Source organism: Monodelphis domestica, chromosome 3, assembly GCF_027887165.1.
Source record: "Monodelphis domestica isolate mMonDom1 chromosome 3, mMonDom1.pri, whole genome shotgun sequence".
NCBI lineage: Eukaryota > Metazoa > Chordata > Mammalia > Didelphimorphia > Didelphidae > Monodelphis > Monodelphis domestica.
In genome coordinates, this window is record NC_077229.1 from 61,103,461 (window position 1) to 61,117,699 (window position 14,239).

A 14,239-nucleotide genomic window follows, 5' to 3' on the forward strand; every position below is an offset into this window, starting at 1 on the left:
AGCAGAGGCTGCAGCACTGGCTGTGATGGGCCTGTCATACCTTGCACAGGCCCATCACAGCCACCACTATACTGGACAGCAGTATACACAGTGTGGAATCCCCTCCCCTAGATCGCCACTCACCATGCTGATGGCTTCCATTGTGCAGCCACATAATGCTTTATGCGGCGTCTCGTTCTCTTTGAGTTACTCTCAGAACAAGGCATCATGCTGTTAAGATGAAAATTTAGTTTCTTTGCTAAAAAAAATTCCTTTTGCTTGTCGTTTCTTAAAACATAATAGTGTTTCATGAGAATCACATAATATAATTTACTTGCCATTCCCCAATTGATGGGTAGCCCCTCACTTTCCAAATCTTTGCTAAACTAAAAAGAGCTGCTTTAAATGTTTTTGCACATATAGATACTTCCCCCTCTCCCCCTTTTTTAATCTCTTTTACAAACCTAGTAATGGTATTATTGGGTCAAAGGGTATATAAACTTTGGGCATGGATCTAAATTATTATCCTGAATAATTAAACCAATTCATAACTCCCCCAACAGTGCATTCATGTCCCAGCTTTTCCTTCTACAGGTTTTCTTATTTTCTTTTCTGATATAATAGTCAATCTGATAGGTATGGATGGGGTGGTACCTCAGAGTTGTTTAAATTTGCATTTCTCTAATAGTGATTTAGAATTGTTTTTGCATTAGAGGCATTTACAGAGAGTTTTAATTACTTTGAAAACTGTCAGTTCGTATCCTTTCACCATTTATCAGTGGGGGAATGCCTTTTATTCTTAGGTATTCAACTACTTTATGTATTTGAGAGTCATCTCTAAGACTTAATAAAGAGACTTTTGCAGGGGTATCTGGGTGGCTCAGTGGATTGAGAGCCAGGCCTAGAGACAGGAGGTCCTAGGTTCAAATCTGGCCTCAGACACTTCCCAGCTGTGTGACCCTGGGCAGGTCACTTAACCCCCGTTGCCTAGCTCTTACCACTCTTCTGCCTTGGAGCCAATACACAGTATTGACTCCAAAGATGGAAAGTAAGGGTTTAAAAAAAACAACAAAAACTTTTGGACAATTATGATGAACTGTGTATTACTTTCTGTTCTATTTATCCCTATTTAGTTTCTGACCTCCTCTCCCCCAATTTATCCTCTTTTCTATTAGCCCCATCCTTCCTTCCTCTCCTATTTCCTGTAGGGTAAGATAGATTTCTTCATTGAGCCAATTCTGATGAGAGTAAGGTTCACATGCTGTCCTCTCCATAGTCCTCTCCTCTGTGAACATTCTTTCAAGACCCTTTTATATGCAGTAATTTACCCTGTTCTATTTTTCCCTTTCCCCTCCTCCCAATGTATTCCTCTTTCTCATGCCTTTATTTTAATTTTTTATATCATCCCATTATTATTCAACTTGCATCCTTGCCCTCTTGTCTATGTATACTCCTAACTACCCTAATAATGGCAAAGTCCTTTGTCATTACAAGACTCATTTTCCCATGTAGGGATATACAGTTTAATCTTCTTGAATGTCTTTTGATTTCTCTTTCCTATTTACCTTTTTATGATTCTCTTGAGTCTTCTTATAGTTAAGAGTCAAGTTTTCTATTCAGCTCTGGTCTTTTCATCAGGAATGTTTGAAAGTCTTCTATTTAATTGATTATCCCCTACAGTTTATACAGTTTATCCCCTAAAGGATTATGCTCAGTTTTATTAGGTAAGTGATTCTTGGTTGAAGTCCTAACTCCTTTGCCCTCTAGAACATCATATTCCAGGCTTTCTAATCTGTTAATGTAGAAGCTATGTCCTGTATTATTCTGACTGTGCTCCATGAAATTTGATTGTTGTTGGGTTGTGCGTTTTTTGTTTGGTTGTTGTTGTTGTTGTTGTTTTGTTTGTTTTGGCTGCTTGCGATATTTTTGCTTTGATCTTGGAGTTTTGGGATTTGGCTGTAATTCCTGGGAGTTATCCTTTAGATAACTTTTAGATGCTTGGTGAATTTTTTCAATTTCTATTTTGTCCTCTGGTTCTAAAATATCAGACAGATTTTCTTTGATGGTATCTGAGCTCTTTTTTGATCATAGCTTTCAGGTAGTCCAATAATTCTTTTTTTTTTTTTATTTTAAACCCTTACCTTCTGTCTTGGAATCAATACTGTGTATTGGTTCCAAGGCAGAAGAGTGGTAAGGGCTAGGCAATGGGGGTCAAGTGACTTGCCCAGGGTCACACAGCTAGGAAGTGGCTGAGGCCAGATTTGAACCTAGGACCTCCCGTCTCTAGGCCTGACTTTCAATCCACTGAACCACCCAGCTTCCCCCAGTCCAATAATTCTTAAATAATCTCTCCTGCATTTATTTTCCAGGTCAGTTATTTTTTCTATGAGATATTTCATATTTTCTTCTTCTACTCACTCAATTCTCATTTTTAAGGCATGATTTTCTTCAGTGAGCTTTTGTATCTCCTTGTCCATTTGACCAATTCTACTATGTAAAGATTATTTTCCTCAGTGAATTTTTGTACCTCTTTTTCCAAAGGGCCAATTCTGTTTTTCAAGAAGTCTTTCTTCAGTGTATTTTTGTATATCTTTTTCCATCTGACCATTTCTGCTTTTTATGAATTTTTTCTGTTTAGATTTTTTTTGTGCCTCTTTTAACCATTGACCTATTCTGTTTGGTTTTTTAGGTATTAATTTCTTCAGTGTTTTTGTGCTCCTTTACCAAGCTATTTACTCTTTTTTCATTATTTTCCTATATCACTGTCATTCTTTTTCTGTTTTTTTCCTAGCTCTCTGGTTTTTGAAATTTTTATAACTCTACCTTTAATTCTTTTTGGGCTTGGGAGCAATTAATATTTTTCTTGGAGGCTTGGATGCAGCAGTATTAGCATTGTGTGTGTACACATGCGTGCTTGTGTGTGTCTGTAAGGGTTGGGGACAGCCATCAAGGAGAAGATGTGATCAGCAGTGTCAGAATTTGCAGAGAGGTCAAGAAGGATGAGATTTGAGAAAAGATCATTGGGTTTGGCAAATAAGAAGTTGTAACTTTGAAGAAAGTTATTTCAGTGGCATGATGAGGTGGGAAGCCAGCATGTAAGGGGTTAAGAATGGTGTGAGAGGGGAGAAAGTGGAGGCTCCTATTGTAGATGGCCCTTTCAAGGAGTTTAGCTACAAAGAGCAGAAGAAATGTAGGATGATAGCAGGGATGGGGGGATCAAGTGAGGCTTTTTTGAGGATGGAAGAGACACAAGCATGTTTGAAGCAGCAGGGAATATGTCAGGGAGCAGGGAGAATATTCTACATATGTCCTTTTGTTGTCAGGAGAGGAAAACTTCATATGCTGGTTTCACTCGCTTTGACAAACCTATGTGTGAATAGGCTATGATCATTATTATTGGAGAGACTATCAATGATATCAGAAGTATCCAGTGGAATATTTTATTCAGTCTGTTTTTAGACTTTATTATGATTACTCTCTGTTATATATACTCTGATGGCCAGACTGGATTCCTTGCTGGTCCTTCATGTATCCTTCCTCCAAGGTTTTTCCAGTCTGTCTTTGATTCACCTTTATCTTACCTCTACCTTTTAGAATCCCTGATTAATTTCTGAGTTCAGGTTGAGCACCACTTCCCACACAAGCTTAGTTTTCTACCCAGTGTGCTACCTAGCTTCCTCAGGAAGATCTAAGTTAAAATCCTGCCTCAGACACATCCTAGCTGTTGTAACAATTAAAATAGTGGAAGACATAAATTGTTGCAGATAAAAGAGTGGATGAGTAAATTGCGACCACAGAAAATATGGTTTCAAGACAGTGTCTTGTTTTAAATCAAATATAAGGTGGTCGCCAGGGAATTATTCCCAATTATGAAATATACCCAAGTCAACTGGGTTTTATAGAGATTTTAATTAATACAAATGAGGAATTAAAGAAAGAGAGAAAAAAGGAAATAATGAGAAAAGGATAGGCCGGCCCTGGCCAACCCAGGCCTAAGCCCTAAGAGAAAGATCAGTCAGTCCTTAATCACTCACCACAAGATCTGTCCAAGCAAGATTCTAGTGTTCAGAGACACCAGGCCAGCTCCATCTCTGCTGACTCCATCAGCTCAATCCTGAATCTGAAACTGAATGTGAATGTCTCTCCAGCTCTATCTGAGCTCCTTTTTAAAGGGAATTTTCTCCTATGTCACCTCCCCTAAGTTCTTACATCTATCAATCACAGTAGATGTTTTTCAAAGGACAGCCCATTCTGAATTCACACCTAAGAAGTCCAAACTTTTGAGTAATTCACGCCTGAGTAAGTTCTCATCTCTTTGCCTTTTGCAAGTTCACAAGTTGCCTGACCTTTATAGGTACTTAGCACCCTTTTGTATTAGTTCTAAAAATAGGCACAGCTTAAGAACTTTTTGCCTTATTATAAGTATGGGTTTAAGTACTTTTCATTATTCAGCAAAGAGTTTACAACTTTATCTTCCCTTAAAGTATGCTTAAGTAGGGGTGGAGTAGAGTTCCCACATTCCTGGTCAAGTACCTTCACTGCCGAAATGGGGAATGGTCTTAACCAAAACCTTCAGAAGTAGAGTCTGAGAATTTTTAAGGTTCACACTGTATGACCTTCGACAAGTCACTTCACTATTGTCTGTCTCAATTTCTTCCTTTGTAAAGTGGGGGTAAATAATAAATAGCATTTGGCTCCCAATGTTGTTGTGTGAATCAAATGATATATAATATTATAAAGTTCTTTTCAGACCATAAAACACTTTATAAATGCTAGTAACAATGACAGATGTAGAAGCAAGGGAGGTGGTATGGAGGGAAATTATTTAAAGTTGGAGAAAAAGAAATGGGACTTAATCTGAAGCATTAATTAACATAGTTTATTGAGGGGAAATAATGTTTGAAAATCCTGAAATCAATTTCCTAATGTCTGTTAACAAAATATGTTGCCAGAATTATGGATCTTTAGCAATTTCATGCTCCAAAAAGAAAAAAAATGAAATGAATTTAAGTTTCTGTTTATTTCTCTTTATTTCAACAGGTAATTTGTGAAAGAAGTAAAAACAAATCTGTAGAACTGAAGGAGCGAATTAGAGAATATTTAAAAGGTAGGTAACTTGACCCATGGAGTTGAAATCATTGTGTTTGGGAGAACCGGTATTTATACTCCTGCATTGAAGCAGGTGAATGTCACAGACAAGAGTCATAGAATTTTAGAATTAAAAGGTACTTTGGAAACCATCTAGCTCACCTTGTTTACTGGGGATAGGAATGAAACCTGCCTTGAGCTAAGTGGCTTCCCTAAAGTCCACCACTCATAGTCCAGTATTGTGACCTATTGCTGGTTCCATACTTGAAACTCTTCCAGCTTGATAGAATTTATGACAGAGTAAGGAGGAGCACATACTGGCATGTGTGGTTGCTGAGGGGCTAGATCCTTGTTCCTGTGGTCACCCCTAAGAGAGTGGAGTTCCTGACTGTCACCTCAGTGGGGAGATGAGTTATCTGCTTGAAGTAGCAGAACTGCTGGGGGGCTCTGGTTGGTATACCCAAGGCCATTTACAGACTAGGACTTGAGCCTAGGGGACCAGGGATTACACTTGACCCTGGATTTTATAAATTGGAGGAACAATATAGGGCTCAGGAAATAATAAACATAAAAAGAATTCTGAAACCTGAGGCAGTGTCCCCCAAACCCTAGAAACCCTGGGGCTCTAACATAAAGCTAATAATTAAGCCTAGTGACCTGACTCTAAACCTTCTCTTCCCTCCCCACCAAATGAATAAACAAAAGAGAAATATCCCAAATATTGATAGCTATTATGTGGACAGGGGAGACCTGGATTCAAAATGAGAGGACAGTGAAGTAAAAACACCTACTTCTAAAACAGCAGAGAAAAATGATAAAGGTCATAAGTTCAAAGAGATTTTGGAATTGCTGTTAGAAAAAAACATTAAAAATCACATGAGAGGTTGAGGAAAAATTAGGAGGGAAAAAAAGCAATGCAAGAAAACCAAGAAAATTTTGAAAGATTCCCCAAATGGAAAAAGAGATCCAGAAATTTAGGGAAGAAAGTAATTCTTGAAGAACTAGAATTGTATAAGGGGAAGCTAACGATTTCCTAAGGCAACAAGAATTAACAAAGTAAAATCAAAAGAATGAAATAATAAAAGAGTTTGAAATGTCATCACAGAAACAACCGACCTGGAAATTAGATCAAGTAGAAATTTTAAGAATTGTCAGACTCCTTAAAAGTTGTGACCAAAAAAAAAGTTTAGATACCATACTCCAAGAAATCAAGGAAAACTACCCAGAAATTCTAAAACTAGAAAATAAAATAGAAATTGAAAGAATTTATCTGTCACCACCCCAAAGAGAGACCCCAAGATGAAAATGTACAGGAACATTATTGATAAGTTCCATAGATCCCAGGTTAATGAGAAAATACAAGCAACAAGAAAAAAAAAACACTTTAAATTGTGGAGCTATAGTCAGATTAATACAAGACTTAACGAGCTTCAGAAACATTAAAAGAATGATGGACATGGAACCTGAAAGAGTATGGGAGAAGAACTATAAAGATTAAAATTTAGGGGAACTGAGGCAGGGTAGAAATTAGTTTCTCTCTGCAAGGAGTATTATATTTTTAGAGGTTTATTGAAGATTAAAATATAAAGAAAATACAAGTAAGAGAGGCACGTGTCTAGGCCCAAAGAGCCTATTCACGACCACTCACATCTTGCCTGCTAGGTGGAGAGTCGCGTCTGCTCCCAAGTGGAAGTAGGAAAAAAGGCAGAGCCTTTTTACAACCAGATTAAATACCCCATCTCGCTCTGGACCCAGGTGAGGTTACAAGGCATTCTGGGGAAGTGGAGCAAGGACTTCTGGGGATTGAAGTCCTGGATTCAAGTCTCCATTTTTACAGAACAAAGGAACTAGGTTTATAACCAAGAATTAACATACCCAGCAAAGCTAAGCATAATTATATAAAGAAAAAATATATTTAATGAGCCAAAGGAGTTTTAAATATCTTGAGGAAAACTCAGAACTCATTAGAAAATTTGATGTATAAGAAACATAGAAGGTAAATATGTAAAACCAATTATAAGCCACCCCAAAGGTTAAACTGTTTACTTCATGTATGGTAAAATGTCTTCTATTACCCTTAAAATGACATAATTTTCTGGGTGCTTTGAAAGAATATATGTATATAAAAGACTTGAGATCGAGTTGAATATAATGGAATCAACAACAACAAAAAAAATAAAATAGAGCAGAAGAGGTAAAATGGAACAATGATTTCATATAAAAGAAGGATAAGTGGAAGAACCATCACAGAGAAGAGAAGGGAGGGCTGTTAGTACTAGAACCCTACTCTCATCACATCTGGGTTAAAGAGGAAGCAACATATACAACTAGAAGTATAAAGGGTTTTCTTAATGGACAGAGAAGCAAGAGGGAAAAGGGCATAGGAGAGAGGAGGAAGTAAGAGTCCCTTCATTGAACGAAAATTCAGGAGGGTAGATTAAAAGGAAAGAAATCAAAGAGATAAGAAAAGGGAGGGATCCCTAGAAGGAAGAACCTGTCAAGAAATAGAGGGGTAACATGAGGGGATAAGGAAGGAACTCTTAGGACAAGAGAAGGGAGAGATTTTTAGTATTGAACTCATATCAAGAAATAGAATTATTGGAGGGATAAGAAAGGGGCCTTTGGAAAGGTGAATAGAATAAGAACTAAGAGTATGGGGGAAGGGACAAGGGAGGGATCTTTTGAAGTATGGGCCAATTTAGAACTAGGAGAACAAGGGAGAGAAGAATAGCAAATTGGAGAGAGAGTGGACCAGGAGAAATTGGATGTCTGAGGAGAGATGTGACTAAAAAAGGGAGAGGAGGAAAAACAGAATGGAGGGAAATAACATAACTAGTAATTATGACTTTCAATGTGAATGGGCTGAATTCACCCTTAAAAAAAAAAAAGTATACCAGAATGGATCAAAAACCCAAAGCCAACAATATGTTATTTACAAGAAATGTATTTTAAAATGAGAGACATATGTAGAGTAAAAATAAAGCACTAAAGCAGAATATACTATGCATCAGCTGATAACAAAGAAAAAAATCATTATCTCTTAAAAAGTTAAGCTAAATTTAGTAAATATGATCAAAAGAGATAAAACAAAGAAGCTATATTATGTTTAAAAGTATTATAGATAATGAATAATTATCAATATTTAGCCTAATGCTCCAAATGTTATATTTTTAAAGGAATTTTTTTTAAACCATTACCTTCCATTTTAGAATCAATGCTATATATTGGTTCCAAGGCAGAAAAGTAGTAAGGGCTAGGCAGTGGGGGTTAAGTGACTTACCCAGAGTCACACTGTTAGGAAATGTCTGAGGTCAGATTAGAACCTAGGACCTCTTGTCTCTAGGCCTGGCTCTTAATCCACAGAGCCACCCAGCTGCCCCCAAAGTAAATTTTTTAAACGAAAAACTAAATGAGTCACAGATAGGAATAGATAATAAAACAATAATAGTAGGAGAGTTCAATTTTCCCCTCTCAGAACTAGATATATTTAAGCAAAAAATAATTAAGAAAAAACTCAAGGTGATGAATAAAATCATTTAAATGTGATATTATCTGAATAGAATTGAATGGCAACACAAATATACCTTTATAGTGGTATGTAGTACCTGTACAAAAATTGACTATATTGTAGGGCCCAAAACATTATAGTTGAATGTAGAAAAGCCAAAATATTAAATGCATCCTTCTCAGACCTTAATGCAATTAAAACTATGCATAATAAAGGACTATGGAAACAAAAATTAAAACTAATTTGGTTATTAACTTAATCTTAAGGAATGGGCTAAAGAACAAATCATAGGAATAATAAGTAATTTCACTAAAGAGAATAATAATTATGAGACAACATACCAAAACCTATGGGATACAACAAAAAGAGTAATTAGGGAATTTATATTTTTGAATGCTTATATTAATAAAATTAAGAATAGATCAATATTGATCCAATCAATAAATCAATAGAATTGGAAATACAATTCTTAAAAAATTAGAAAAAGGGGGGCAGCTGGATAGCTCAGTGGATTGAGAGCTAGCCCTAGAGACGGGAGGTCCTAGGTTTAAATCTGGCTTCAGACACTTGTGTAACAGTTAAAATTTAGGGGAGACTGAGGCAGGTAGAAATTAGTTTCTCTCTGCAAGGAGTATTATTTTTTTAGAGGTTTATTAAAGATTAAGGATTAAAGAAAATACAGGATAAGGAAAACGTGCCTAGGCCAGAGGCCTAGATAAGACCTCACCTACATTATGGAAAGAGCCACGTCTGCTCCAAAACGGAAGTCCAAAAAGAGACCTCAAAAGCCTTTGTAATCAGCTTAAATACCTTCTCGATCTCGCCCACCTCAGAATTCCGTGGGATTACAAAGCATTTTGGGGAAGTGGAGCAAGGGCTTGTGGGGATTGAAGTCCAGAGTTCAAATCTCAATTTTACACACTTCCTAGCTTTGTGACCCTGGGCAAGTCACTTGACCCCCATTGCCTAGCCCTTATCACTCTTCTGCCTTGGAGCCAATACATAGTATTGACTCCAAGATGGAAGGTAAGGGTTTAAAAAAAAAAACACTAGAAAAAGGACAAATTTTAAAATCCCTAACTAAACACCAAATTAGAAATCATAAAAATCAGATGAGATCAATAAAATTGAATATAACCATTGAATTAATAAATAATTAACCATTGAATTAATAAATCTAGGAGTGAGTTTTATGAAAAAATCAACAAAAGAGACAAACATTGGTTATTATGATTAAAAAAAAAAATTAAAGATGAAAAGGGTGAGAGTACCCACCAATGAAGATAAAATTAAAGCAAGTATTAGGGGTTATCTAGCTCAATTATATGCAAACAGATTTAACAATGTAAGTGAAACAGAAGAATACTTATTTTTAAGAGGAGGTAATAGAATTTTTAAGTAAACCTATTTTAGAAAAAGAAATTGAACAGGTCATAAATAAACTTCCTGAAAAAAAGGCATCAGATTTATAAGTTAATTCTACAAACATTTAAGCATCAACTAATTTCATTATTAAATAAAAATTTTAAATAATAGGTAAAGAAGGAGTTTTACCCAAATCCTTTTACCAGAAAATATGGTGTTGATATTTAAACCAAGAAAAACCAAAAGAGAGAAGGAAAATTATCATCCAAGTTTATTCATGAATATGGATGCAGAAATTCTAAATAAAATACTGAGGAGACTACAACAATATATCACAATGATCATGACCAAATAGGAATGCAAAGATGGTTTTACTATGAAGAAACTATAAACATAATTCATTATAGTAATAACAAAAGTAATAAAAACTATATTGTTTCAATAAATGCAGAAAAAGCTTTTGATCTCATTCCTGTTAAAAAACAAACACTGAAAAGCATAGTCATAAATGGATTTTTTTCTTAAAATGTTATGAAATATCAACCTAAAATCATCATCAAATATCTGTAATGGGGAGAAGCTAGAAGCCTTCTCAGTAAGATCAGGAGTGAAATAAAGTTGCCCATTATCACCAATATTATTTTAACATAGTATTACAAATGCTAGAAATAGCAGTAAGAGAAGAAAAAGAAATTTTAAGGAATCAGAATAGGCAAAGGGATAATAAAACTATTCAGACAACATAATGGTACATGTGGAAAATGAAAGATCAATAATTTTAGTAAAGTAGCAGGATATAAAATAAATCCACATAAATCAATCATAAGCATTTTTATACATTACTATCAAGGTCCTTCAAGAAAAGATCTCCATTTAAAATAACCATAGAATAAAATGCCTGAGAATCTACCTGCCAAAACAAACCCAAGAACTACATGAACATAATTATAAAATATTACAATCCTACCTAAACTAATCTACTTATTCAGTGTCATTCCAATTAAATTACCCCCAAAACATTTTATTGAACTAGAAAAAATAAAAAAATTGATTTGGACAAACAAAAGATCAAGAATATCAAAAGAATTAATGGCAGGGAGGAATGTAAAGGAAGGGACTCTCAATACCAGATTTAATAATATATTATAAAGCCAAGTAGTTATCAGAACTATCTGGTATTAACTAAGAAATAGAAAGGTATATCATTGGAACAGAACAGACATATAACAAATAGTAGTAAAAGATTATAGTGACCTTGCAATTGGCAAAAGCATACATCCAGGTTTTGGGGATAAGAAATCAGTATTTGGCAAAAATTATTGAAACAACTGGAAAGTAGTTTGGCAGAAACCAGGTATATATATATATATATATATATATATATATATATATATATAAACCTTTCACTAAGATTAAAATGGATACATGTTCTAGACATAAAAGGAGATATAAGTAATTTAGAAGAACATAGATAGTGTCTGTTAGATTTATGGGTGGAGAGTATTGTGAGAGGTAAAATGTAAAATTTCAAGTACATTAAATTGAAAAGTTTTGTACAAATAAAAATCTTGTCAAGATTAGAAGGAAAGCAGAAAATTGTGGGGAAGGTTTTATAAACAGCCTCTCAGACGTCTTTTATCTAAAATATATAGAGAAGTTGGTCAAATTTATAAGAATTAAGAACCATCTCCCATTTGATAAATGGGCAAAAAATATGAACAGGGGGCAGCTGGGTAGCTCAGTAGATTGAGAGCCAGACCTAGAGAGGGAGGTCTTAGGTTCAAATCTGGCCTCAGACACTTCCCAGCTGTGTGACCCTGGGCAAGTCATTTAACTCCCATTGCCTAGCCCTTACCACTCTTCTTTCTTAGAACCAATACTCAGTGTTGATTCTGAGACAGAATGTAAGGGTCCCTCCAAAAACCAACCAACCAAATAAATAAATAATATATGAACAGACAATTTTGGGGTCAAGAAATCAGAACTATATAGAGGTATATGAAAAAAAAATGCTCTAAATCATTACTATTGCAACCCAAAACATTTCTGAGATATCATCTCATACCCATAATATTGGCCAAAATGACCAAAAGGCAAAATGAAAAAATGTTGGAGGAGATGTAGGAAAATGAGGATAACTAATACATTGTTGATGAAACTGTGAACTTATCCAACCACTTTGGAGAGCAATTTGAAATTACACCCAGAGAGGTATAAAATTGTGCATATCTTCACATTCAGCAATATTATTGCTGGGTTGGCTTCCCAAGGAGATTTTAGGAAAAGGAAAAGAATCAAAGTATTCATAGCAATTGTGATATATGATTATGATAGAATACTACTGTGCCATAAGAAATGGCACAGTGAGCAGGCTAATTTTAAAAACTTGGAAAGAACTACATAGGATAATGAACAGTGAAGTGAGTAAAACTAAGAGAGCATTATACATAGCTACATATTTAATACTTAAGAACAAATTGTGAATGTCACTGAAAAATGAAAAACAATTTATATATACATATCTGTTTCCCAGATAATACTTTATATAATGTCAGGAGGGGAGGGAGGAGAGGCTAAGATGCTTGTAAATAAATTCTATTAATAAAGAAAATAAAACAAAAATTAATTTTTAAAAATAATGTTTCATATTCTAAATGCCTTAGTAGTCACTGAATGACTGTGCCTACCTTTTTCACAGAAAAGCTCCCACTCAGGATTCTGATTGTGACTGTGTCTTAACTTAGACCTGGGAAATAATTGGAATTAATAGTAGTCCTATACAGGAAACACGCAACTCAAAACAAGTCAGTAAAGCAAACAGGCTTTATTGAGAGAATATAAGAAGTGAAAGGAGGTTGGGGAAATTGTTGGAACTTGGTTTACCTGAGCTTCCAGGAAGAGTTGGGGGCCCAGGGGTAACAGCACATACTCTTTCCCCATAGTAGTAAAGTCTGATGGCTTTTTCTAGGATCCTTATCTGGGTCTAGCAGGCCCAGATGTTGGGGAAAGGAAATGAGCAGCTTGGGCCTGAGGACTCATGCTGATTCATGCTAGTTGAGGGAAGGATAGACACAAATAAAAAATAATACTAATACAAAAAGACGAGCAATTCTATTTGTAATTGCTTGTTTTCATTAGGCATGAGACATCATGAAAATGTTTTTAATGAAGTAGTTTTTATCATGGATAAATAAACATTTGTTAGATCATATTCATTGCTTATCATTATACTCAAATATGATAGCTTGAAATAATCCAAAAAGTACTAGAGCATTGTAACCTGACCATTTTAAATGAAAATATACTATTTTTCCTTCAGGTCATTATTATGTTCCACTCCTGAGGGCAGAGGACAATTCCTCTCCTGTAATTGGTGACCTATGGTCTCCAGATCAGGGAGATGGTCGTCCTCACGTATCAACATCTAGATTTGGAAGTAGCCCCAAAGATCCTGTTCTGAGTGTGAGAGCTTTTGCAGGACCATTAAGTCCATCTAAGGTGGGTATTCATGAAACTGTCTTAAACTAAATCTTCTCTCTTGACCTGAGCACCTTCTTACCTTCTGTTTTAGTATCAGTTCTAAAACAGAAGGACAGTAAGAGCTAAGCAACTGGAGGTAAGTGACTTGGCCACAGTCACACAGCTAGGAAGTGTCTGAATTCAGATTTGAACCCAGGACCTTCCATCTCTAGGCCTAGTTCTCTAACCATTGGGCAACCTCTACCCGCTCCCTCTTCATGCCCCCCTCCCCCACACATCATGCATTTTGATAACTGGTTTTCTTATTTTGTATGCAATTGGGGAGGTACTAATCCCATGGAAAGCTCTAAAATTTTGTAGAATGTGAGTGAATAAAAATGATCCCTTCATCTCTTTATTTAAGCAGCTGACCGATGGCAGAATATTAGGCCACCAGAAATATTTAGGAATGAATCATTTGGTGGCTATATATTTCTTTCTTTAAGGTGAAGGGACACTTAGAAAGCTGGACTTGAGTTGTGGAATGACTAGGTTAGAAGAATTATGTAAATTAATCTTGGCCAGAGTAAAGTTAAAAATTCAGAGGGAGCCCCTACCCAAATAGATTAGGATCATAATTTGTAGCTGTTCCTCAGGACAGCAAGTGCCTTTCTTTTTTTCTTTTTTCTTTTTTTTTAAATAACCCTCACCTTCTGTCTTGGAGTCATTACTGTGTATTGGCTCCAAGGCAGAAGAGTGGTAAGGGCTAGGCAATGGGGGTCAAGTGACTTGCCCAGGGTCACACAGCTGGGAAGTGTCTGAGGCCAGATTTGAACCTAG

At 35.7% G+C, this 14,239-nt stretch overlaps 1 protein-coding gene across 1 annotated transcript in view; it reads left to right on the forward strand.

Moving 5' to 3' along the window:
- Positions 1-14,239, forward strand: part of ANKLE2 (ankyrin repeat and LEM domain containing 2) — a 52,598-nt gene that overhangs the window by 25,700 nt on the left and 12,659 nt on the right. The window contains exons 7-8 of the mRNA XM_007489580.3: positions 5,020-5,086; positions 13,260-13,438. Coding sequence (XP_007489642.2) covers positions 5,020-5,086; positions 13,260-13,438 — 246 coding nt within the window. The remainder of the gene's footprint in view (positions 1-5,019; positions 5,087-13,259; positions 13,439-14,239) is intronic.